Source organism: Thamnophis sirtalis, unplaced genomic scaffold, assembly GCF_051295495.1.
Source record: "Thamnophis sirtalis isolate CommonGarterSnake01/CBP01778 unplaced genomic scaffold, rThaSir2_p1.2 scaffold_8, whole genome shotgun sequence".
NCBI lineage: Eukaryota > Metazoa > Chordata > Lepidosauria > Squamata > Natricidae > Thamnophis > Thamnophis sirtalis.
This window is the reverse complement of record NW_028261388.1, coordinates 16029356-16052671: the sequence shown is the minus strand read 5'-3', so window position 1 is coordinate 16052671 and position 23316 is coordinate 16029356. Positions and strand designations below refer to the sequence as shown.

The window sequence follows — 23316 nt, the reverse complement described above, 5'->3', positions numbered from 1 at the left end:
TTGTTTACCAAGTACAATGAGATGATTTATCGCTTTTCTATAATGTAATTTAATAAACAGCGGTATTATGAGTTTTAATCTGATAACTTTGTGAAAATAAATGTGTTATTATAATAAAGACAGAAAGTATGCATATCCTGCAACAATTAGCTTGGTATTTTTAGTGATATCTATCTATCTATCTATCTATCTATCTATCTATCTATCTATCTATCTATCTATCTATTATCTATTATATATCATCTATTTATTATCTATCTCTATCTATCTATCTATCATCTATTATCTATCTATTATCTATTTATTATCTATCTATCTATCTATCTATCTATCTATCTATTATCTATTATATATCATCTATTTATTATCTATCTCTATCTATCTATCTATCTATCTATCTATCTATCTATCTATCTATCTATCTATCATCTATCTATCTATCATCTATATCCAAACTAAGCCTCTAAGCCTGAAAGCTATGTATGTTTAACTTGTGGGGGAAAATCTAATTAAAGCTATTTCTGCTTACATTCACACATAAACAAAAGCAAGAGTCCCTTTTAAATAAAATTTACTATCTGCAAATTTAAGAAAAATACCTGGAGGTTCTCGTACTACTTGCCGAGCACTATTTGTAAGCACACCATCTGACCACTCCCTTGTGTCCATATCAATATGACCGAGTAACTGATGGCGGGGCATAGCTTTAGGATTCATGGTATATTGCTTCACTACTTTGCCAACCTTTCCAAGAGCTGCTCTTAATGTCCGCCAAAGGGTTGATTTGCCTGCACCACTTGGGCCTACAATAACCACACCCATTCTTTGACGGAGTTGCTCGTACAATTCCAAAGCCTTCTTTATCTTCACCGAAAATAAAAAGATAATAGATGTTTATATTCCTCCATCATTAGCCACAGTCCCAAACTATTTTCTGAATTTCATTTATTATGAAAGAAGATTTATCTAATAAATAAATAGATTTCTATGTCTGCCCAACTCAACGGAGTGATTCTAGGTAGCATATAAATTCCTATGCTAATCTGAAAGGGAGAGAGGGCGGGAGGGAGGGTGGGAAGAAAGGAAGGAAGGAAGGATGGAAGGAAGTCAGGCAGACAGGCAGGCAGGCAGGTATGCAGGCCGGCAGACATGCAGGCCAATTATCAGCATAAAATGGAAATTTTATTGGGATTTTACTCTAGACCCAAAGGCATGGGGAAAGTTAGGCAGGGTTGGGGACAAGATATATGGGAGGAGCAGATTTCTACAAAAAGTAATGGCGATCATTGAGAAAATATATGAAATTACTGCTTAAGGTATTCTAACTATCACTTTCAAATGTGTTTTTTATTCTATATATAACCATTCAAAAGTATGACTTTGCCTTCAAATGTGCAGTCATAAGTGTCATAATAATTAAGAGGATATAGTAAGGTACATTAAGCAAAGGTTTGTGGCCAAATAAACTGACTGGATGGGAGGATGGATACTGACTTCCTAAAAGACAGGTTGAAGTCACAGATCATATATAAAGATGGAGGTTAATGTAATTACTGTTGTCTATTGTAGTACTCAATGTTTACCTGGGTAGATATGATTTCCAGATTGGCCTCCTCAAAGGTTTTTTGCAAAGCACTATTTAACTCAGCATAATCTACATCATTGAAGTCAATTCCAGGAAAGACATCTTTAACCAGTGCATCAAATCGTGCACAATCTGCAAAGGTAAGCTTTGACATGGTATTAAGACGCAAAGCTTGAACCACAATGTGGCTTTCATTAACTGTGTGGAAACAAAAGAGACATAATACAATTTATTTTTGCTTAAAGCTGCAGTATAAGCAAACTAGTTTAAAAACCCCACAGAAATGCTTAACTTTCAAGTAACAGACTTTTAATGCTGCAAGTTTTAGCAATAGCACTTAGACTTATATACCACTTCATGGTACTTTTACAGCCCTCTCTAAGTGGTTTTACAGAGTCGGCATATTGTTCCCAACAATCTGGCTCCTCTTTTTACCAACCTCAGAGGATGGAAGGCTGAGTCAAAGTTGAGCCAGTCAGGATCAAACTGTTGTCAATTCATTGAACTTTTAATAAGTATATTATTATGCAAATAAAAATAACATGGTCAGATTGCGAATCTTAGGGGGGGAAATCATAGAATAATGTTCTTTACCTTTCTTTTTAATTCCGTTCTTTTTCAGCTGTCGAAGAAGATTTCCACATCCCCTCAGAACAGTCTTTAATGCTCGCAGGCCCCAATCATAGTGCTGCTGAGGAGTCAAGAGCTCTCTGGTGGAAAAAAAATGAATTTTAATGTTTTTCTTGTTACTATTAATGTGTGTCCTTGTGGAAAAGAATATTTTGATGCATGAAAGAGAGGGAAAACTGGTTAAGAAGGCTAACAACTTTTCACAGACAAGGTGAATGAGAAAATAGCATTCATCCATCTCTGCCACCTTTTTATCATAGCCCTGCAGAAAAAGACCAAGGTCTTTGAGATAAGGGTTCACATTCTATAAGCCATTTATATTATTACAATGGTAAGAAAATGGGTGGTATAATGGAACTTCCTATTTTTGTGTATTGCACACAGCAGCTGAGCACTTAGCCATTTTAGCATTTAGCATTATGAGGGACTATGTGAAAATGACATTTTGTTGAACTGTTGAGGAATGTACTTAGTTTAACAAACTGTTATATAAAATAAATCGTATATTGGTATTATGACCTCAATGTGACTAAAGTTATGAAAAAGCAATGTTGTGATCTTTGGATAAGGAGACATATTTAAAATCTTTACTTTGTCATGAAAAATTTCAGAGGAATAGATTATTTGCTGAAAGCTTGATGCTATCAAAGTTAATGGAAGAAGAATTCAAGGAAGGGCTTTTCAGGATTGACTAAATATAACTTGTTAAATTTCAGATTGGGAAGCCTGTCCAGACCATATTCCCTTTCTTAAGACTTATTTTACTTGAAATATAATTGTTGTTTTTCTTCATTTGTGGGGATGATATTAACCTCATTTTTTTCACCATTTTTATCAACAACCTGATTTAACAACAGCATTTGGCATCAACTTTAAAATCATTCATTCTTTTTTTGTTCAACCAAGTTTTAGAGTACAAGAAAATAAGGATTAGAATCTATAATCTATTTTCAATTTAATAAAGCCTATCTAATTTGAAATAGAATTTCCAAATGCCTTTCAGCCAGAGAAAAATAGCACTGTATTTCTCCTTTTACAGATATTAAAAGTATATTATACATATTTTACTGTTCCCATTGATTACAAATTTTCAATCACATTTTAATCTATTATATAACAGCACTAGCACTGATGATGTTACCTAGTTAGGGTAATGAAACATCTGCAAGAAAACAAGCAAGCTCAGAGAGCACCAAAGACCCCACATTTCAACCCTGAGCCACAAATATTCTCCATTATTGGTAAAACAGCATTAGATAATATTATTTTCCATAAATTACATAATACACATATATCTTGCATATTATGTTATCATGATAATGGCTTATGTTTTCATAATAAAATCTTCTGATTCTTTATATCAATAATTTTCAGTCGCTCAGATACAATGGCTTAAAACTGTCTAGCTAAAGATCCTCAAACTACTTTCTTGACTGACATCTGAACTGGTTGAATCTAGTTCAAATGTCATGTTGTTAGCTGTATAATATCAAAACAATATACCAAAAATGTTAGTGTATTATAGGACCTAAATTTTATGATGTTCAAGAAAAACCAAGTCCTTTTACTGTAATACTGAAGAGCATCTAAACAGAATAAAGAGTCAAAATGCTTATTTCCCAAAGACAAAGATGGAGGAACAAAAAGAGGAGGAGAAATGCCTGGGGATAGGGAAATGAATATATATATATATATATATGTATATATCCCCAAACGCTTACCGTGCTAAATTGAAAATATCCACCAGTTTTCTTCCCAGAGGTTTAGCATCTTTAAAGCCTTCTGAATATAATATCACTTCTGCAATTAGCTCATTATCAGGACGAGTCATAGCAACTGGTCTAAAAAGCTGTTTAAGATTGTCAGGCAATTTCTGTCTGCCTCCATAGCCTTTCCCAGCAGGATTCATGGTGATAAAAATTCCAGAATTATGATCCATTTCTACCTGATATTTAAATATGCAAATATCTTCAATAAAAACTCAATAACCTATATAAACCATTAAATAGGAACTTGACAATCTATGTAAACACCAAAGCATACTGGATATTTTATATAAAATTAAAAGCATCTGAAAGACATGGCTGACATAGTTCCATACATTCTCACTGACCTTTTGCCAGTATGACAAGAGCACTTCAATCTAGTCATTTCTTGACTTTGTCTTGTAATGTATCAGTTCCTAACTCAAATCAAATTCTAAGGGACAACTGTTTTGACCTAAAGAGACTAATGCAATCGACTTAAAACCCTTAAATTACTCTATGCAATTCTTGCAAATTTGCATTTCCATAAAATTAATTTTTAAAAATCCAATCAAATAAAATTTTTGGAATTGTGATTTTATCTGAAAATAGAATAGAAAATAGAATTGTGATTTTATCTGAAAATGTTCAACTTTTTTTATTTTAAGGCACAGGATTTAAATAAAATGAATTCCTTCACACATGAAACTGAGACAGATGTTTATTAGTTATTATGGATGTCCCTAATTTAGAAGGTATTCAACCTGTTTCTGAAAGTCATACATTACATCCCATACTTATGTTCAGTTTCCTCTGTCTGACTAGAGCTTGATTGCTTCTTGGACCTGTTCAACACTTTGCCCTCTCAGGTTTTTGCTGAGATAAATTATTTGGGGTGAATTTCTGATTCATTCACTCTGAAGTTTCCTATTTGCTGAGGTTGCAGCAAAAGTAAGTTAAGTAAGTAAGTAAGTAAATATTGTACAAGAGTTTAAGATTGGTACCTCTTTTCCAAGTAACTCACAAACAGGTTGATGTTTCTTCAAAGCATGTTGAATTGTCTGAATCTGCATAGATACAGCAGAAAGTACTGCTTCTTCCAGACGGTTAAACTCATCAAAACAGCCCCAGGCTCCACATTTCACCAAACCAACAAATATACGCCCCATTGATTTCACGTCAATGCCCTTAAAATAAGCAAGGAATGCTACTTCAGCTACATGATATATAATATTCCTTTTCCAAACTAAAAAAAAGTGTAATGAAGTTTTAAACTTTGTAACAAAAGTATCAATGCTTTGGGGGAGGTGAAACATGGCTGATTTGATCATTTCAGGGAGCAAACGTTTGGGTTTGCGGTTTCTTTTTCTGTTAACAATAAAGTCTCAAATCTTTTTTTAAAAAAGATTTTCAAAGGAAACAAGAAAGACATTTTAAAAAAGAAATACTACACTCCTGATTTCATCTGTTACAAACATTGTGGTGGAAAAAGTACTAAAATCTGCATAAATATAAATTTGATAAATATATTCTATACCTTTACTGGGCTTAGAAATTATATATATAATTTCTGCCTTATAACTTTAAAGGGATTTGAAGAGAACAATCATCATTACTGTCATCTCAATGTACTTGATTGTACCCAATTTCAGCCTTAGCCACCCCAATTTATAATTTAAATTAGATTCATTCATTCACTCAATCATTCATTAATTTTGCAAATGTAATTGGTCATCCATGTTATCCAAAAAATTATGGGTAACAAAGTTATAAGCAGACTTTGAAGACGCAGGATAGGAACAGTATTGATGCTTTTGCCATTTGGTTTTGGAGAAGACTTCTCAGAATAACAGCCATGGGGATAAATAAAGTTGAACAAAAATCAACTCACAGTTCTCACTTGAGCACAATGAGATTCAACTTATCCTATTTCAGACATATATAATATAACTTAGCTGTCCAGGAAAAAAATCTAATGGTGTAAAGTTGCTAGGAGTCAACAACTTGATGGCACCCAAAGATGCTTTTTTTAAAAGGCAACTGAAGCTCTGAAGCAAAAAAAAGCTTATTGGATTAGAAGCAAAACGTTTTCAAGGGGGAAAAGAGAATCCAATTGCCTTTTAAAAAGTACCTTTTGGACAGCACCTGAATTATTGAGAATCTTCATAAACAACTTAATGACATATAATCAATCAATCAGTCAGTCAACAAGACATATGAGCCATCTTCATACAACATGTAGATATATTTTACTTCACCTCATCACAATTAAACACCAAAACTTGTCTTCCAAGTAATCCCCCTAGAGCCTTTACAGATTCTGTCTTGCCAGTTCCAGCTGGGCCATAGGGATTTCCTCCAAGGCCCATCTTCATAGCTTGAGTAAGTGTAAGGTAACACTTGTCAGTTAATGGTGTATAAACAAGCTTTGGTGAATTTCCCTAAAATTTTAAGAAAAGAAAAAAATGCAGTTAAATTTATTAACTCAACCTAGTTGTCCAAATTAACACTATCACAAAAAGTAAATTCTGCTCCTTTTTTCCTCAAGTCTACTATTTGCAGTGGAAGGAAACCTATTAATGGATACTTCATGAGAATGAGGAAGTTCCAATTAGAATTATGAATTGTGTTAAAAATCAGATGGTTGCAGTTTTCTTCCAGTAAACCAAAGTTCATCTCTAACCCAGGCCTCTATTATTGAAGAAAATGTTTAAAAATATCCATTGTAGCAATAAAAAAATATTCTTAGAACCTTGATCAATTATATTTATTTATTTGTAATGAAAATTGATGGGAACTGTATTTTAACAAAAGTCATATTTTTTAAAAAAATATGTTTATCACAGCCAAGAAAAGTTTCAATAATTGAAATCCAGGAAGGATTTTCCTTTTTCTGTCATATTGCATGTTGAGAACGTCGGAGCTGCTCGGCTGTTTCACAGGAGACTCCGACACTCGCAGAGAAGAAAAAAAGTCTCCAACGTTTTGAAAAGGCTTTTAAAGCTGTGTGGCTGGCTCCACGGCATGGGGCAAAGCCCCTAGTCGATTTTGAGCACTCTCCTCTGCCTGCAAGTCTTTAAGGATGGCAGGGGGTGAAAGGTTAATTTTGGCAATGTCCAATTAGTGGTAAAAAACAGATAAGTCAGAGAGAATTCAACAACACGTCCAGTCCAAAACTGGCTGAATCTAAAGCTGAGGAACAGCTGCACGGAGGATGGTTTTATAAACTGTAGACTAAGCCCTATTGGTTTCTGGACGGAGTTAACCCTATCTGACTGCTGTCTCCGCCAATCGTGGAGAAGGTGATGGGATTCTGCAAACGTCATAAATATGACCCAGTTGCCAAGCAACTGAATTTTGAACATGTGACCATGGGGATGCTGCAATGGTTGTATGTGTAGAAAACCATCATAAGTCACTTTGTAACTTTACCGTTGTAACTTTGAATTGTCACCAAATGAACTGTTGTAAGTCAAAAAGTACCTACAATGCTACATGTCTACTTATAAATAAATTGTGCAAAGCTTAATGCACCTACTTCAGACAATTGATTATAAGACTACAATCTTAAACTAATGCTAATTAAAACAACTTTCTTGCTTTTGTACATTTAGTTGAAAGTAATATGAGGATGGGAATGAAAGAATAAGACATAATTTACACTAAACTTAAAATACCTGATATTCATAAGTGTACTGAAGTTCAGCATCCACCATCTGAATGTAACATTTTTTATCCTTAAGATAAAATCTGAGTTGCTTCTTCCAGGCCCAATCATCAGTACTATTGACCTGAGCTGCAATAAGCTGTTGTACAGTATCAATGTTATGAATAACATCCAAAATCAGGGCTTTAAGCTTTAACTCAAGGATTCCAGATTCTGGGGGAAAAAATATTACAATTTAAAATAAGGTCAATTTATATGGTTTCATCCATTATAATTTGGTCATACAGTTAGAAATGAAAGTAATAAGGGGGAAATGGTAACACCAACAAATGTTGATATTTAATAATAACTAATGATATAAAAGACAACTAGTACCTGTAGTTTTGTGAGAATTTAAAATTAAAAGTTATTATGCAGCGTAGTTTGTACTTATAATTTGCACAGAAGGACAGGATAAAAACTGAATGAATTAATGAAGGAATCATTAATAAATAAATTAATTAAAAGAAACTGAATAAATAAAAATAAAGATACGAGAAATACTCAATTCAACTGAATTGGAGATTCAAACCAAACCCAGGATAATACTATTTTACCATTTTTCTAGTCATGTAACATGAAAGGTTTTGCCCTTTAGTTTATAAATTATGCTTTACAGTTTTGTCATGTTTGGAACTGGCTACTATAGCTCAGTAAATAAACCATGGTGTGAACAAAATGGTGGATTAACATAATATGTGAATTCCTCATTAGTCAAATGGAGAAAAAATTAACAAATTGCAATATCAATTCAGATAATGCAGTGTTTGGTGGCATACAAAAGAAAGTTTAAAAAAACCAAAGAAATCAAAACCGACAAATGCAAAAAACAGCACAAATGGACACAGTGACTATATTGTGAGGATGATTCTATATAAGTGACTATATTGTGAGGATGAGTCTATATAAAGAATACAAAATCATTTTAGAATATTATACCAGATATCTTCTTCCATACCTGCATTGCCCGAGTCTTCTATATTAGTATCTATACTGGTGTAATGTTCCAACTTGGCCATTAATTCTAATTCTATCTGTTGCAAATTACATTCTTTGACTGCACACTCAACATCTTCTGTGAATTGAATTTGTTCAGCCAAACATAAAATCTATTGGAAAAACAGAATGCATAAAGAAGAATAGATTATAACATTTAATAGCATCCATGTTGGCTATTTAAAGAAATCATACCACCCCATTTATCCATAAATCCACAATACTCTCCTACTGAAACTTTTTAAATAGTTCATTTATATATTTTCTCTTTACATACAATAAGTGCTTAGTGAACAGCATACTGTCTGGGTCAATTTGCTTACATAATAATACTTTTTCAGTTCCTAGTTTCTACGTCTATTATCCAACCATTGATAAAACAAGTTCCAAATTCTAAAATATTGTGTCTTCTTTTTCTGTTATCTTCAGTGTTAGTCTATCCATTTGTGCACATCCAATATTTTTTGATTATATCTTCTTCTGTATGTGTTTCTTTGTTTTTCTAGTATTGTGCAAAAACAATTTTTGCTGCTGTCAATATATGTAAAATTAAATATACCTTTTCTTTATCATATTTTTCCGATATTATGCCTTACAAAAATAGCTCTGGCTTATATCTATATGCTACCTTAGCATTTTTTCTAACCACGTATGCACTTTCGTCCAAATACGTGCCCAGTATTTGATTATATTTCCAATAGCAATAGCAATAGCAATAGCAGATTTTTATATACCGCTTTCAGCCCTCTCTAAGCAGTTTACAGAGTCAGCATATTGCCCCCAACAACAATCCGGGTCCTCATTTTACCCACCTCGGAAGGATGGAAGGCTGAGTCAACCCTGAGCCGGTGAGATTTGAACCGCTGAACTGCTGATCTAGCAGTCAGCTGAAGTGGCCTGCAGTACTGCACTCTACCCACTGCGCCACCTCGGCTCTTGTTTGACAGACATGTTTTTAAACATTTTTGCTAACCTTGCCAGAGTTAAGTGCCACCTATAAAACATTTTATACAGATTTTCCTTATATGTAGTTGCCATTGTCAATGTATAGTTTCTATCCCAAAGTTTTTGCAATTTGTCTAATTCTATGGTATATCCAAAAAAAATTGCCCATACTAATAGGTAACAGATTGTCACACAGTTTATCATATCATTAATTATATTATTAATCATTAAAGAGTTGCATGCAATGTTGTTTATCAGCCAGTAGAAGAGATTCTACTCTTTTCCACAATCTTCAGCATATATCCCAAAGATTCAGTGCAGATTGCAGGGATACAGATGGCTTGAGGGATGGAGATATGTGCAAAGCAAGCACTTTTGTCTGATATTGCATGTAATCCAAATTGCAAACCAAATTTAGTTCTTTTCAGATCAATTATTGGATAGATATATTCAAACTATTATTTATTTTAGATTCAAATTCAATTCTACTGAAGAGTTGAGCTGCAAATTAATAAGCAAATGTCACCATATACTCAAAATCCCTCCTTTTTTGCATAGAAAAAAACAAACTTACCTGTGAAGGAAAGAGTGATGGATCAATTGAACCCTGCAATCTTTTCCCAGTGGCAACACAGTCAATCAATAGTTTCTTTAATGTCTCCTTCATCTCTAAAGACAATTTGTTCAGCCATACCTAGCAAATAATATATGAAGAAAACCCAATAAGCAATGTTAACATACTTAATTTTGACAAATGGGAAATTGGGGTGGGGGTAGAGGAGGAGCTTAATTTCTTACCTCAACATCATTGGATAGCAGAATTTTATTTTTGAAAGGTACGGTTTCACCTTCTACAGATTTCATTGCAATAATATTTTTAAAATCTTCATCAAAGCTTACACTGTGAATTCCTGTTAATTAATGGAAAAGTGTAACATTGATTAGCATTAATTAATTTAATATTCCTATATTAATATAGGAATGCGTAAAAACTTCTGTGTTCAGAAAAAAACTGGTTTTGAATGGTCCATGGCTGAGAACCAGTTCATACATAGAATAAAATTGATCTGGATAATTAAATTATTCTAGGCAGAAAAGGTTTGAAGTGAGGATGAGACTGGAAATAAGCCAAAGACATCAGTTACAGCAATTAGGAAAAAAAAATAGAGAAAATACTGAGAAGATCAGGGATGGGAAGGGGGATGTTATAATGGGAGTCTGATCCATACTGCTGATTCAAACAATAAGGAACAGGCATGTGGACACATTTATTTATTAGCACTTATTCTTTGCAATTAAATTTTCCTTGGAATAATGCCCAGAGTCCTATCTCCTGAAGTTTAAAAGTACACGAATTTATCATGTTTGAAGAATGATGACAATCAAGCATTTGATTATTATATAATTTACTTGATTGTATTGCACTGTGATTTGTATTGTTGCTGTAGTGTGTTTACCTATAAGCACATACGAAATAAAAGCATAATTATTGAGAGACTGATGTAATTGCCCTGCCTATCCTGTAAATCAAAATTTTGATATTCTATTAAATATTCAAATTTTGTTCTATTATTTAGATACTAACCTGCAACAGTTTATCAGACATTTTGTAATTTTATGGTTTGTTTTAGGTTCAAGACAATGCCTATTTTTGTACTATGTACATCTCTAATATAGTTATATCTCTTTTTACACAAATATGAACTTGGATTATAATATGGTATTAAAAATGGAAGTTTATTTGACGTCAAATTAAGGCCTTCAGACCTGCCACATGTTCTACTGTGAGAAAATCCTTACCGGCAAACAACTTCTTCAGATGAGATTGGATAACTAATGGATTAGTAGACTGACCCAAGATTTCCAGAAGATCATCATCTCCAATGAAATAAAATCTGGGGAATGCAGAACGCTTTTCCTATTTAAAAATAAATAAATTCAGATGGCCACTCCAAGACAGCACAGTAATCATTTTTGAGCCAGTTAAACTAACATCTTTTCCAAAAAATAAAATCAGGAATATGTGTGAACTAGCATCTGTACTTTTACACCCACCCACCCACCCCAAAAAATCTCTCTATCACTTGCTTGTTCTTTAAAAAATATTAAATATTTAGTGGTCAAAGTACTTTGGAAATGAAAAATGAAGACAAAAAGTAAGACAGCAATATATGAATCAAAAAGCATAACTTGAAAGATGTTAGGTTTGTGTAGCATTTCAACTTCAGAATGAGTATGACGACACAGGTACTTTAAGATGTCACAGAAAAATGCTATGTTTGCACTCCCATGAGGGTTTGCATATGTATGAACACAAATGTTTATTAATATTCTCAATGAGATGCACAAAATTTTAGTGTTCATCATTTGAATTCACAATTAAATGGAGTGATCAGAAATGTTTACCTCCAGGAATTCATTTAAAGATTTTTGACATCTCTGAAGCTGGTCAAGGATAGTAATTAAGGCGGTCCTTATTCCTGCTCGAGTATTCAAAGAAATTACACGATTGTCTTGTTTGATATCTGCCATTATTGATCTTTAAAAGGAAACAACATGGTGTGAATATATGCTGCTATGAGTTCTTTAGTTTTAATAACCCAAAAATAAGCAACTGAAACTATTACTTATGACCTGAAGTATGAAAATACAAAAAATTGATTTAAATTTTACATACAATGCTTATACTTTCCTCTGAGGACTGTTAAGAGGCAGTTGGATTAAAAGATAGAATATAAAGTCAACCGACCTAAAGTCTTCATCTACTCTGTTGAAGCGTGCTTGCTCTTTAGGCAAAGCTCCACGGCCAAAAATGGGCTCCAGATATACCCATTTCCTCTGAATTTGATTTAGATTCTGTAGATATTCATCCAGGTCAGCAAGTTTCTTTTCCCAAACAGAAACTTTATCTTGGAAACCTTTGTAATATGGAGAGTCTTTCAATGACTGAAGTAGGCAGCGATTGTCTCCAACTTGATTGACTATGTCTTTCCAATCTTTAATCAATTTGATCATCCGGTTCTGGCTATCTTCATAATCTGTTAACGTAAAGACAGCTCCAACGCCCCAAAGCTCAAGCTCCCGCAAGGCTTCTCTGATTGTAACCTCACCATGAGCCCTGCTGTTCAAATCCTGTTAACAAATATAAATTAGTATTAATTTTTTAAAAAAACCTACAAAGAAAAGAAAGGGGAAAGGGAGGAAAGGAAAAGCAAATCAAAACAACTCCATAAATGTAAAATCATCTATCTAAATTAACATTTATTTAAGCTAATTATATAACTACCATTATAGGTAAATCCAAAGAACAAAGAAATGTCGGACACTGATTTATAAAGCACTATATTTATTTTTTAACTAAACATTATGGTAAGGCAATAGCAATAGTATAGATTTGTATACTGCTTTACAGTGCTTTACAACCCTCTCTCAGTGGTTTACAGAGTTAGCATATTGCCCCCAACAATCTGGGTCATTTTACCCACCTTGGAAGAATGGAAGGCTGAGTCAACCTTGAGCCTGTGAGATTTGAACTGCCTAATTGCAGGCAGCAGAAGTAGCCTGCAGTATTGCACTCTAACCTTACATATTGCTATGGTATACAGATTTGTGATATATTTCCAAAGTCTATATAAAATCAGTAACAAAATAAAATCTCTAACAAAATTATCTTGAATAATTAATCTTTCTATATTAACTAGCCAAATTATTTTATCAGATGACTGTTCCCAAATAAATATGAGGATTTTCTATAATACAATGTACTAGTAACGGTTACTGTCTTCAAGGGAGGTACAGTATAAGAACCTTACTAGAGTGTAATGGAATTTCTGTACTACATATGAACAATATATCAATACTACAGAAAGAACTGATTTAGTAACTATTTTTATTAAACTTAGATAATAACTTAGATAATAACTTCAGGCATTCTTTGCTTTAAGTGGAAGCCAAAAATATGTCCCCAAAATTTCTTCAAATCATTTTCTTCATATTAAAAGATAATTCACCTTCAGTTCTGCTGCTTTTTCCACAATGACATCTGCCACTTTTAGGAGGTCTCCAAACAGCAGAGTTCCTAGACTGGTACCCCTAGGAAGACCAAGAATACGAAAGAGGTCCAACCAATGATCTGATGACAAATGTTCTCCCTTAACATATTTCAATACAGGAAGGGTCAGCTGTAAAAAAGGAGCATATATTAGCAGTTATTTTTCCTTTTGTAACAAGGAATGTATTTTATGCTTAAACAAACGATTATGAAAAAATTGTGGGTAACAAACACTTGGATCAGCTGCATTCGTATACTTACACACTGACTTTAAATCTAAAAAAATAATATTATTTCATATTATTTCACATCATTGTAACTTGGCATCTTTCTGTTTATGAAGTAAATCTAAAAATTATTTTAAAATTTAATGTTTTAAATTTATTTCATAAACAGCAAGATACCAAGTTAAGATCTCGTACTTAATTACCACTGGATCTTAACGATACAGGCAAGTCTTCACAATGTCTATTTCTTCAGCAACCAGTCAAAGTTACACACTGCTGAAAAAAGGAACTTGCAATCCATCCTGCATAAACAAAATATTCTAAACATTCCAATATTTCCTATTTGTCTTCTCTCCCACAATCACTTTACCTTGTACTGATCCACCTCTTTTTGCAACTTCACAGTCATTATTGTGTGTTCTTCAATCTTTCTCAGTTTTTCATGCCAGTTCAACAAGAATTCTTCAAATAAGTAGGTCTTACTCCTGTATGCAATATATATTAAAAGATCTTTAACCGTTATTATAATTAAGAACTATATACAGGTAGTCCTCAGGTACAATGGCAATTGGGACTGGGATTACTAAAGCTAAGATAATGTAGTTGCAAAATGTAACACCATATGACTGCATCGCTTAGTGACAACAATCCCGGCAGTCCCAGATGCCATCATAACCCAAAGATGCAAGGATTATTAAATGGGAAGCGGTGGGAGTCCATAGTAAAGTGCATGGAGTGATGAGGGGGTTGCGGGGAAGTGGGGGAGGCTCAGAGCAGGATGTATGCAAATTGGGAAATGCTGTGTTCTGACCCAGCTCCCCAAACACTGAAGTGAACTCAAAGATTCCCTTATTAGGAGTGCCAGCAGCCCCGACAAAAGGTTTCTCTCTCAACTTAGGCTAACAAGACTGTCCAGCCAGAAGAATAGTTGTCTGCACATCTATTCATCTCCGCCCCCTGCCTTTTATCCCCAGAGCTATGGCGGGGCTTCGTTAGCAGCGATGGCTCTTCCTTCCCAAGGATCGGTCCATGAATTTTCACTGCTCTCCTCTCCTCTGCTTCTGGGCATCCACGTGTCAGGCACTGGACCCAGCTGTTCTTCCTTTTCCTCATCAGCCACTCCAGACCTGGGGGCTGTTGACTCTCCATCTGAGGGCTGACCAATAGCCCAGGCTCCGCCTCTATCTCTCTTTGCCAGCTCCATTACTTCTTCCCCCTCAGAGCTCTTGCCTTGACGTTGGCCCTGACTTCCACGCCTCCTCCTCCTCTGATTTGGCTGCTGGAGGGGCCAGCGGCCAACAGGCCACAACATGCTGTGTGAAGGGGGTGATACAGCACTAGTGTAGGGAGGCCATGGTAAAGGATGGCGTAACACCACAAGAGCATGGGGAAACCGCCAGAGGGGACTTACCAGAATGACAAGTGACTTTCCATGCCAGCTTCCCCTTTGACTTTGCTTGTGGGAAAGGGAAGCAGGGAAGGTCACAAGTGACAATCAAGTGACTGTAGGGTGCTCCAAAGTTGTAAATGTGAACTTATTGTCAAGCACCCAAATCACAATTGCATGACTGGTGGTAGCGCAATGGCTGGAACTCTGAAGTCTAATTGTCAGTTATCACTTGTTCAGCAGTGCTGCAACTTCAAACTGCAACTGAACAAGTGGTCAAATAAGAAAGCAAAGACTAACTGTAATCTTAAATGTACCTAAATGTAATCCAATCTTCATTGGCTTTTTCTTGAAAACCTTCATAAAATTGTTCATACAGTGACCAAACTTCAGCACAGCATTCAATGTCTCTGCGTACTTCATTGGCTAAAGAGAAATCAGGCTCTTCTAATTCAAAGTGACAACAGTCATTACTGAAGGAAAAGAATACAGCGATGAGTTATTTAGAAAAATAATAAAGGCAGGATACAAAAAAAGGGTTACATTGTATGCCAAATAAATATGTCTAAATATATAGGTATATAAATTGAATGCAATAAAATAAAAGATATAGTGATATAGATCAATCAGCAACATCCTGGAAATATGGGAACGGTGGGAATATATATCTTCCACTGTATATAAGAAAATGTTTCTTTCTGCTATTTCCTATCAATAGATACTTTAATAGACATTAAAGAATAACCATGGAATATCTGAGGAATAATAGAAAAAGCTAGAAACTAAAATAATATTAATAAAATAATGTAATATCTTATGTATTACCCAATTTTAAAATAATATTCCTGATGCTGATTCTTCTAACTAGAGATCAAATAAGTGAAAATATGCATTTTCCACAGTTGATTTTTTTGTATACAGCTTACATGGTAACAAAATAAATAAATATCATTCCAGCTGCCTCCAAACTCTGGAGCTCTGATTGCTCTCAAAAATTGTATTTACAAAACTATTCCTAATATGCTGATATTTGTTCATACTTATACAAAAATAAGCATACACCAGTTTTTGCTTTGCATCCTCAAGTTCATCAAACTCAATTTTCTTTTCCTTTATGATCTCCGCACTTCTCTGTAGCACATCATGATGTCCCGTTTCAATGACATCATCACTAGGTTTCAACTGGTCCCACCGAGCTTTAAATTTTTCCAGTTCCTGAAGGTAAGTATTAACACGGGTTTTCACATTGCTTTTCATCACTTCGACCTGAAATCCAAAGAGTAAGTAAAACAGGAACAAAAGGATTATTATTAATTAGGAATACTATAAAAATAATGATTAACATTGCTCTAAGGGTAGTTTATCAATATATCATACTATTCATTTGTAGTCTCAAATACAATTTCAAATTAGCAACGTGGTGTTTGATACTTTCTTTAAAAAGAGTTAAAGAAATCCTGAAACTAAAGATACAATCCAGATCTTGCTTTACCACTTCAAAGTGGAAGACTTACAGATTCGAGCATATCCCACATTCTGGGAAAAAGTACCAATAACAACCATATATTGGCTTTGGAAGTAATCAAAATATATATGGAAGTGCATGCTGGAATCTCATATATTTTTCATGAAATGTTTTCCTTATCACATTGTATCCTAGGTTTAAATGGAGAATTTTATAAAAATTCAAAAATTCAGAACAACCCACTAGAAATCTGGGCATTTTATGTCAAGTTTTGAAGACGAAATAGCTGTTCTTGGCTCAGACATAAGTTGTGTGTCTATGCATGCGTACATGTATGCATATTTGTGTGTATGTGTGTATGCACGCATATGGAATGGATTTATTTATATACACATACATACCTAAATACATACATGTATATATCCAAACTAAGCCTCTAAGCCTGAAAGCTATGCATGTTTAACTTGTGGGGAGAAATCTAATTAAAGCTATTTCTGCATACATTCACACATAAACAAAAGCAAGAATCCTTTTTAAATAAAATTTACTGAGTGTTCCACTCAGACCCATAGTCAGCTCCATAGGCTCACCTCTACAGAATCTTGCCAAATTCCTCGCCAAACTCCAACCCTACGCAGAATCCATCCCATCACACATACAAAACTCACTCCACTTCATAGAAACAATAAACAAACAAAACCTACAACCCAGTGACCTACTCGTGAGCTTCAATGTCATAAATTTAATAAATAATAATAATATCTCTCTTCACCAAGTGCCTATAAAAGAAGCCTTGACAGCTATCCAGAAAAACACAACCCCCTAAACACATCCTGGACCTGACCAACCACTGCCTAACCAACACATATTTCATCCATAATGGACAAAGATACAAATAGATAGAAGGAGAACCCATGGGATCACCACTCTCACCCGACATCGCAAACTTATACATGGAACATTTTGAAACTAATGCCTTAGATAAATCTGAACACAAACACAAATTTTGGTTTAAATATGTTGATAACACTTTCGTGATTTGATCACACAGGAAAGTAAAACTGGACAACTTCCTCACACATCTCAACAGCCTACCCCAAAATGCAATTCACTATGGAAATAGAAGCAAATAACCAACTTCCCTTTCTGGACGTTCTAGGACACACCATCTACTGGAAAAAAACACACACCAACCACTACTTAAACGCACAATCCCATCACCACCCTGCACAGATCAACTCTGTAGCCAAGACCCTCATCTCCAGAACCAAACGCCTAGCCGACAAACACCACCTAAAAACTGAATTACACATTCTCACAAACGTATTAATCTCCAACAGAGTCCAAAGAAAAACAATTACCAACCTAATCCAAAGGGAGACTTCCCCCCAAAACCAAGACACAGAACAGGACAACGGCATCGCCCTCCTCCCTTACATCAAAGGCACCACAGATAAAATCAGCAAAATTCTCCACAAACAAAATATCAAGACAGCCTTCAACACTGACCAAAAAATAGCCAAAATCTTAAGAAACCCCAAAGACAAAATCCAGCTAGAAAACAAGGCGTCTACGACATACCATGCAAAATCTGCCCTGCAACATACATAGGACAAATGAACAGGAGAATAAATACACGCATCGCAGAACACAAGAACGCAGTAAGAAAAGAAGAAAAAAATTCCTCCCTTTTCCAGCACCTTAAAGCTACAGGACATGAAATTAATTTTGAAGGAACCAAGTTAATCTCCAAAACTGAACACTTCAACAAGAGAATAATTATGGAAGCTATCGAAATAGAGAAACACCCCCACAACATGAATAAATGTGACGATACCTCCTGCCTACCAGACATCTGGAAACCAGCCCTAGTCAACAAATGAGCCACACCCACCACCCAGGCCGTTACAACCTGAAACAACAGACACACAGCCAGCACCAATCAGCACCAATCTACCAATCATGATACTACCACACAACCAATCATTCCACTTACTGAAACAAAACCAGCACTCCACACACCCCCAGCAAGATTTATAGAAAGACAGCAGCTCCGACCACCCTTTAAGCCCAAAACCCAGCCTGAAGATGGCGAGTGAGACCTCGCCAAAACGTTGCAAAGACAATCTCAATCTTACATGGGAAAAGACCCGAATACAACAAGACCAGCATATATATAAATGTGTGTGTGTGTGTGTTTGTGTGTGTGATGTATATGTGTGTATATATATGTGTGTGTGTGTGTGTGTGTGTGTGTGTGTGTGTATGGAATGACTCTGTTACCTGTTCTTTAATCATCAGCTGATGACTCTCCATCATTAACTCAAATTTATCCCATGTAGCTCTCAAGTTGCCAATTGTTTCAATGCCCCCACCAGCCACAGTTCGGAGAAGCTTGTTTTTACTTTCTGCTTCTTGGAAAAGAAGAAAGACCTAAGAAGAGAGATTTGATATTTGCATAAAGTTCAAATGTATAAATAAATTTGTATGGGTTAATAAATAAATTAACATCATCTTTTATGATTATGCAATATTTGGAGAAGAAGAAAACAAATGTGGATGCGTACATAGGTATGTAGGGAACCCTTCAAACGAACATGCCTTTTCTTGGGATTGTGCAATATTGCCAAAATGAAATACATACGGCAAATAATGAAACTCAAGAAAGTCTATTAAGAAATAATTAACAATTTTAGATAATATTTTAGAAATATTTAAATATCAAATTTGTTCAGTTCTTGATAGTAGAGAAAAATATTACCTCTTCTTTTTTGTCTTTTACATTTTTATATTTTAAACTATCTTCCGTTATTTCTTCCACTGACTGGGGCCTTATTACTAAGATATTCATAGCATCATTGAGAAATGAAGAAATATCATGTTGATGACCTACATAAACATCAAGAGAAAAAACAATAGAGTGAAAAATAATAGCAACAACAACACTCAATAGGTGGACATAAATGACAAATCCAGTCTAAAAAATTCTATCAAACATAATATCCCTGTGCATTAATTTGTAACAATCCGTCCATCAAACATTTAGGATAAATCTCCCATTATATCCCACATTCTCTCATGTGCCAGAATTATAGGTGGGTTATACTAATTAGTATGTGTGTTGTTTTTTTATTGATTGCATAACTGAATGATACTAGACCTCTGGTATATATTATATTGATTGTTTCCAATTCTCCTTTTTAAAATTAATTATATTGCATTGCTGGTCTTTATTTTAATTTTCTGTTCCTCATAATGAGGCATCATTCTAACACAGGTAGCCATATAAATTGCTAAATAAATAGACAAATAAAGCATCTTTGGGGCTAAAAAAATCTTATAAGACATTTTAGACTGAAATGAAATGTATGGGACACAAACTTGTATTATCAACCAATCAGGACACAAAACAAGTGAAAAAGCAGAAAATAATGCTGTTTTGTCTTTTTCTTTGTCTTTGAGACCTTATTCCAAAAGGAAAATATCTGGCTTATAAGAGAATACACCAGGCATTAAAAGATTTGTGTGATTACTGTTGATGGGGGTAGGAGGGATCCAAACATTTTGCAACACCAAAAAGCTTTCTTATATTTATTTAGTTTCAATTATAGCTTGCACATTCCTGATTCAGACTAACCTAATCTAAACACAGCAATAAAGTTAGAAATTATGCTAATCCTCAAAGTTTGGTTTTCCTCCCATTCATTGTAAATGAAAATGTTAAGGAAGAAAATCCCTGAAAATAACTGAATAAAATCAACCATAACTGTCTCCCTCTATTTGCCAGAACAAGGTGACGGTGTTTTTCCTCAGAACTCCTTGCTACAGCCTACAGCCATGATGGCAAACCTATGGCACACGTGCCACAGGTGGCACGCCGAGCCTTCTCTGTGGGCACGGACGCCGTCACCCCAGTTCAGCCAACTGGTCCTCGGGTTTCCTAGGCGCGCATGTGTGCTGGCCCAATAGTCGTCAGGTTTCCGAAGCGCACATGCGTGTTGACCAGCTGGTCATCGGGTTTCCGGCACTTTGGCGCATGTGCACCTTCTGGTTTGGGCACTCTGTGCCTAAAAGGTTCGCCATCACTGGCCTACAGTGTTCATTTAGGGTTACAACTGCACAAAAAGATCAGCTTTCACTAAAAATTAACAACAGTAAAATCTAAGAAAATTTATTTGGTGAATTAAAATTTCAGAATATTTAGTCACATTGAAATTAATAGTAATTCTGGAGCTGCAAATTTAAGAATGGCTTCTTGGATACATAGCAAGATTAGAAGGTACTCCTGCTACAGTAACACTTTTTGATATATTTTTTATTCCTATTTTACATGATTTTTAAATTTATTGAGTATATTTAAATGTCATAAATTCCTATCATTTCAAGTACCGTATTTCGGTGTATAAGACTTTTAAAAATATTTACCTAAAAATGGAGGGGCGTCTTATACATAGGGGGTGTGGGGAGAGGAGAACCATGGTTGTGAAATTGATGATACCTTATCTCTACAAACTAGCTTCACCAGCAAAACTTCCAATTGCTTAAAATATTGATTTCTGAATTTGGGGTATGAAAAGTGGGGTAGGGGGTTCCTATACATGACAGTGTCTTATAGAGAGAAAAATATGGTAATTAAAATAATACTTTAGGCAAAATAATAAATGTTCTTTAAAGAAAAAGCAGGAATAAATGAAAGGCTACCTTCTAAATAGTTTTTCTTCTGAACATTTACCTTGTATAGATTTTCTCAAAGACATCACTAGAGCATCATACAACTTCTGGATAAGATCATCGATGACAGACTTCACAGGATTACAGTTCACTATGAGGCAATCTACCTTAACAATGCTTCAAGGATTAGAATAAATTTATTATATTTCATGTTATTATGACATTTAAAATAAACCTCAAATTCTAATAAGTGTTATTCAAGCAACCACATTAAGATCATTGTTCTTGATAGAAGTATCTTGAGATTTATTGGGTCAGGGAAGAAGGAAATAGGAAATGCTCCTTAGAATCCCCGATAATGGGACAGTAGCAGACTCGATCAAAGCAATTTTGAAGGAAATTAGAAAAGAAACGGATGGAACCCAATGGCTGAGATTTTCCCTTTATAACAGTTTTTGAAACCCAGGGCTAAATACTGTATTAAAAACAAAACAGCTATCCCAAAAGACTTATGCTTGTTAAGTCTTTTACTGTGCACTAAAAGACTTACCTTGGAAGACGTTCCACTTCTTTTCCTTTCACTTTTAGGGTTTTGAAATTTTTCTCCCAATCCTGTTCTTTGGAAAGGTGAATCTCCACCAAAGCTTCCATATCCACTTGCCCAATTATCACCCATTCCTTCAACACAGAGGAAAGAATACATATTTTTTTTATTTAAAATGTATATTACTCATTTCAGTATGTGCCTATATAAATCCCAACCATTTAGGTACGTAAACAGAAAAAGAAAAATGCTTCAAATGCATTTCAGTAAGCTGATTCTTTCCCACTTTAATCCAATACCTTTGGTTTGAAATTGTAGGCATGCAGCTGTTCACCACTGCTTATACCATTCACTACTACAGCTACCTCTCACTTACCACTGGTAATTGTGATTGGAAACCCCATCACTAAGCAACAGTGACATAAGGTGTGACATCACATAACCACACAAACCTACAAGAGCAGACCTGGCAGTCCCAGTTGCCACTGTTAGATGAATCCTGCATGATCACAGCCTCTCTCAGCCACATGATCACCTGCCAGTTTCCTGATTAATGTTGCTTGTCAGAATATTTCTTTAATATTTGACTGCAGTCTATATCTCAAAAATGCCACAATTAGAACAAGAATTGTTATTAGGGATATATAATGTTGCTTCCCAAAAACTACTACTCAGCATGTGAAAGCACTTATTGGTGAACTGCATATAATTCCTTTAATGAGTTAACAACCCAGGTGTTGAATTCACACTCCTATGCATTCCAAAACAGCTCTTCTAAATTCACTCTGAAGCATTGCACCAAGTATTCTGCTGCTACAGGATGCACACATCTGATTGCATGGTAAATATTACATTAATGATATAGACAATTTGAACTATGTTATAAATATTCCAAATTCATGTCTGCTTTTGACCTCTTGTGTTGCATATATCATTAGGTTATGACAACAGGAAATGACTGGCCTGTGCCATATGGAGCGATTGCCAGTGCTTGATATGAACAGACAAAGTGATTATATAAGTGAATATCAGAAAATTTCGAAAACATATGTCCTAAAAAGCGTTTGAGCAAAAGCAAGTATTTACAAACCTTAAATTGATCTAAAACTTCTGCCAGTCTGCGGAACAAGTCTTCTGCTTTATTAAATGTGGTCAAAAATCCACGTGCATTTCTTTCAGTCATGACAGAAAAGATGCACTCTTCATCGGTCTCACTTACTCCCTTAAATTGATTAGGGATTGAAATGAATCTCTTCATCTCTCTGTAATATCTTGCTCGTACTTCTTCAAAGGGGGGTTTGAATTGCAATCTTCCTTGTCTGAAAAATATTATTAAAAAGTTATTAACTTTTAATAATATTAAT

General features: G+C 34.7%; 1 protein-coding gene across 2 annotated transcripts in view; it reads right to left on the bottom strand.

The window, feature by feature from the left end:
- DYNC2H1 (dynein cytoplasmic 2 heavy chain 1) overlaps positions 1-23316 on the bottom strand; it is a 151483-nt gene that overhangs the window by 111148 nt on the left and 17019 nt on the right. For both annotated transcript variants that reach the window (XM_087721147.1, XM_087721148.1), the window contains exons 17-38: positions 23043-23271; positions 21959-22086; positions 21470-21585; positions 19499-19626; positions 19021-19170; positions 16333-16538; positions 15590-15745; positions 14256-14370; positions 13618-13788; positions 12357-12739; positions 12014-12146; positions 11408-11525; positions 10406-10518; positions 10182-10301; positions 8625-8775; positions 7638-7840; positions 6219-6401; positions 4965-5147; positions 3937-4160; positions 2180-2295; positions 1584-1783; positions 600-864 (exon numbers count right to left, since the gene is read on the bottom strand). In XM_087721147.1, the coding sequence (XP_087577273.1) occupies positions 600-864; positions 1584-1783; positions 2180-2295; positions 3937-4160; positions 4965-5147; positions 6219-6401; positions 7638-7840; positions 8625-8775; positions 10182-10301; positions 10406-10518; positions 11408-11525; positions 12014-12146; positions 12357-12739; positions 13618-13788; positions 14256-14370; positions 15590-15745; positions 16333-16538; positions 19021-19170; positions 19499-19626; positions 21470-21585; positions 21959-22086; positions 23043-23271 (3791 nt within the window). The remainder of the gene's footprint in view (positions 1-599; positions 865-1583; positions 1784-2179; positions 2296-3936; positions 4161-4964; positions 5148-6218; positions 6402-7637; positions 7841-8624; positions 8776-10181; positions 10302-10405; positions 10519-11407; positions 11526-12013; positions 12147-12356; positions 12740-13617; positions 13789-14255; positions 14371-15589; positions 15746-16332; positions 16539-19020; positions 19171-19498; positions 19627-21469; positions 21586-21958; positions 22087-23042; positions 23272-23316) is intronic.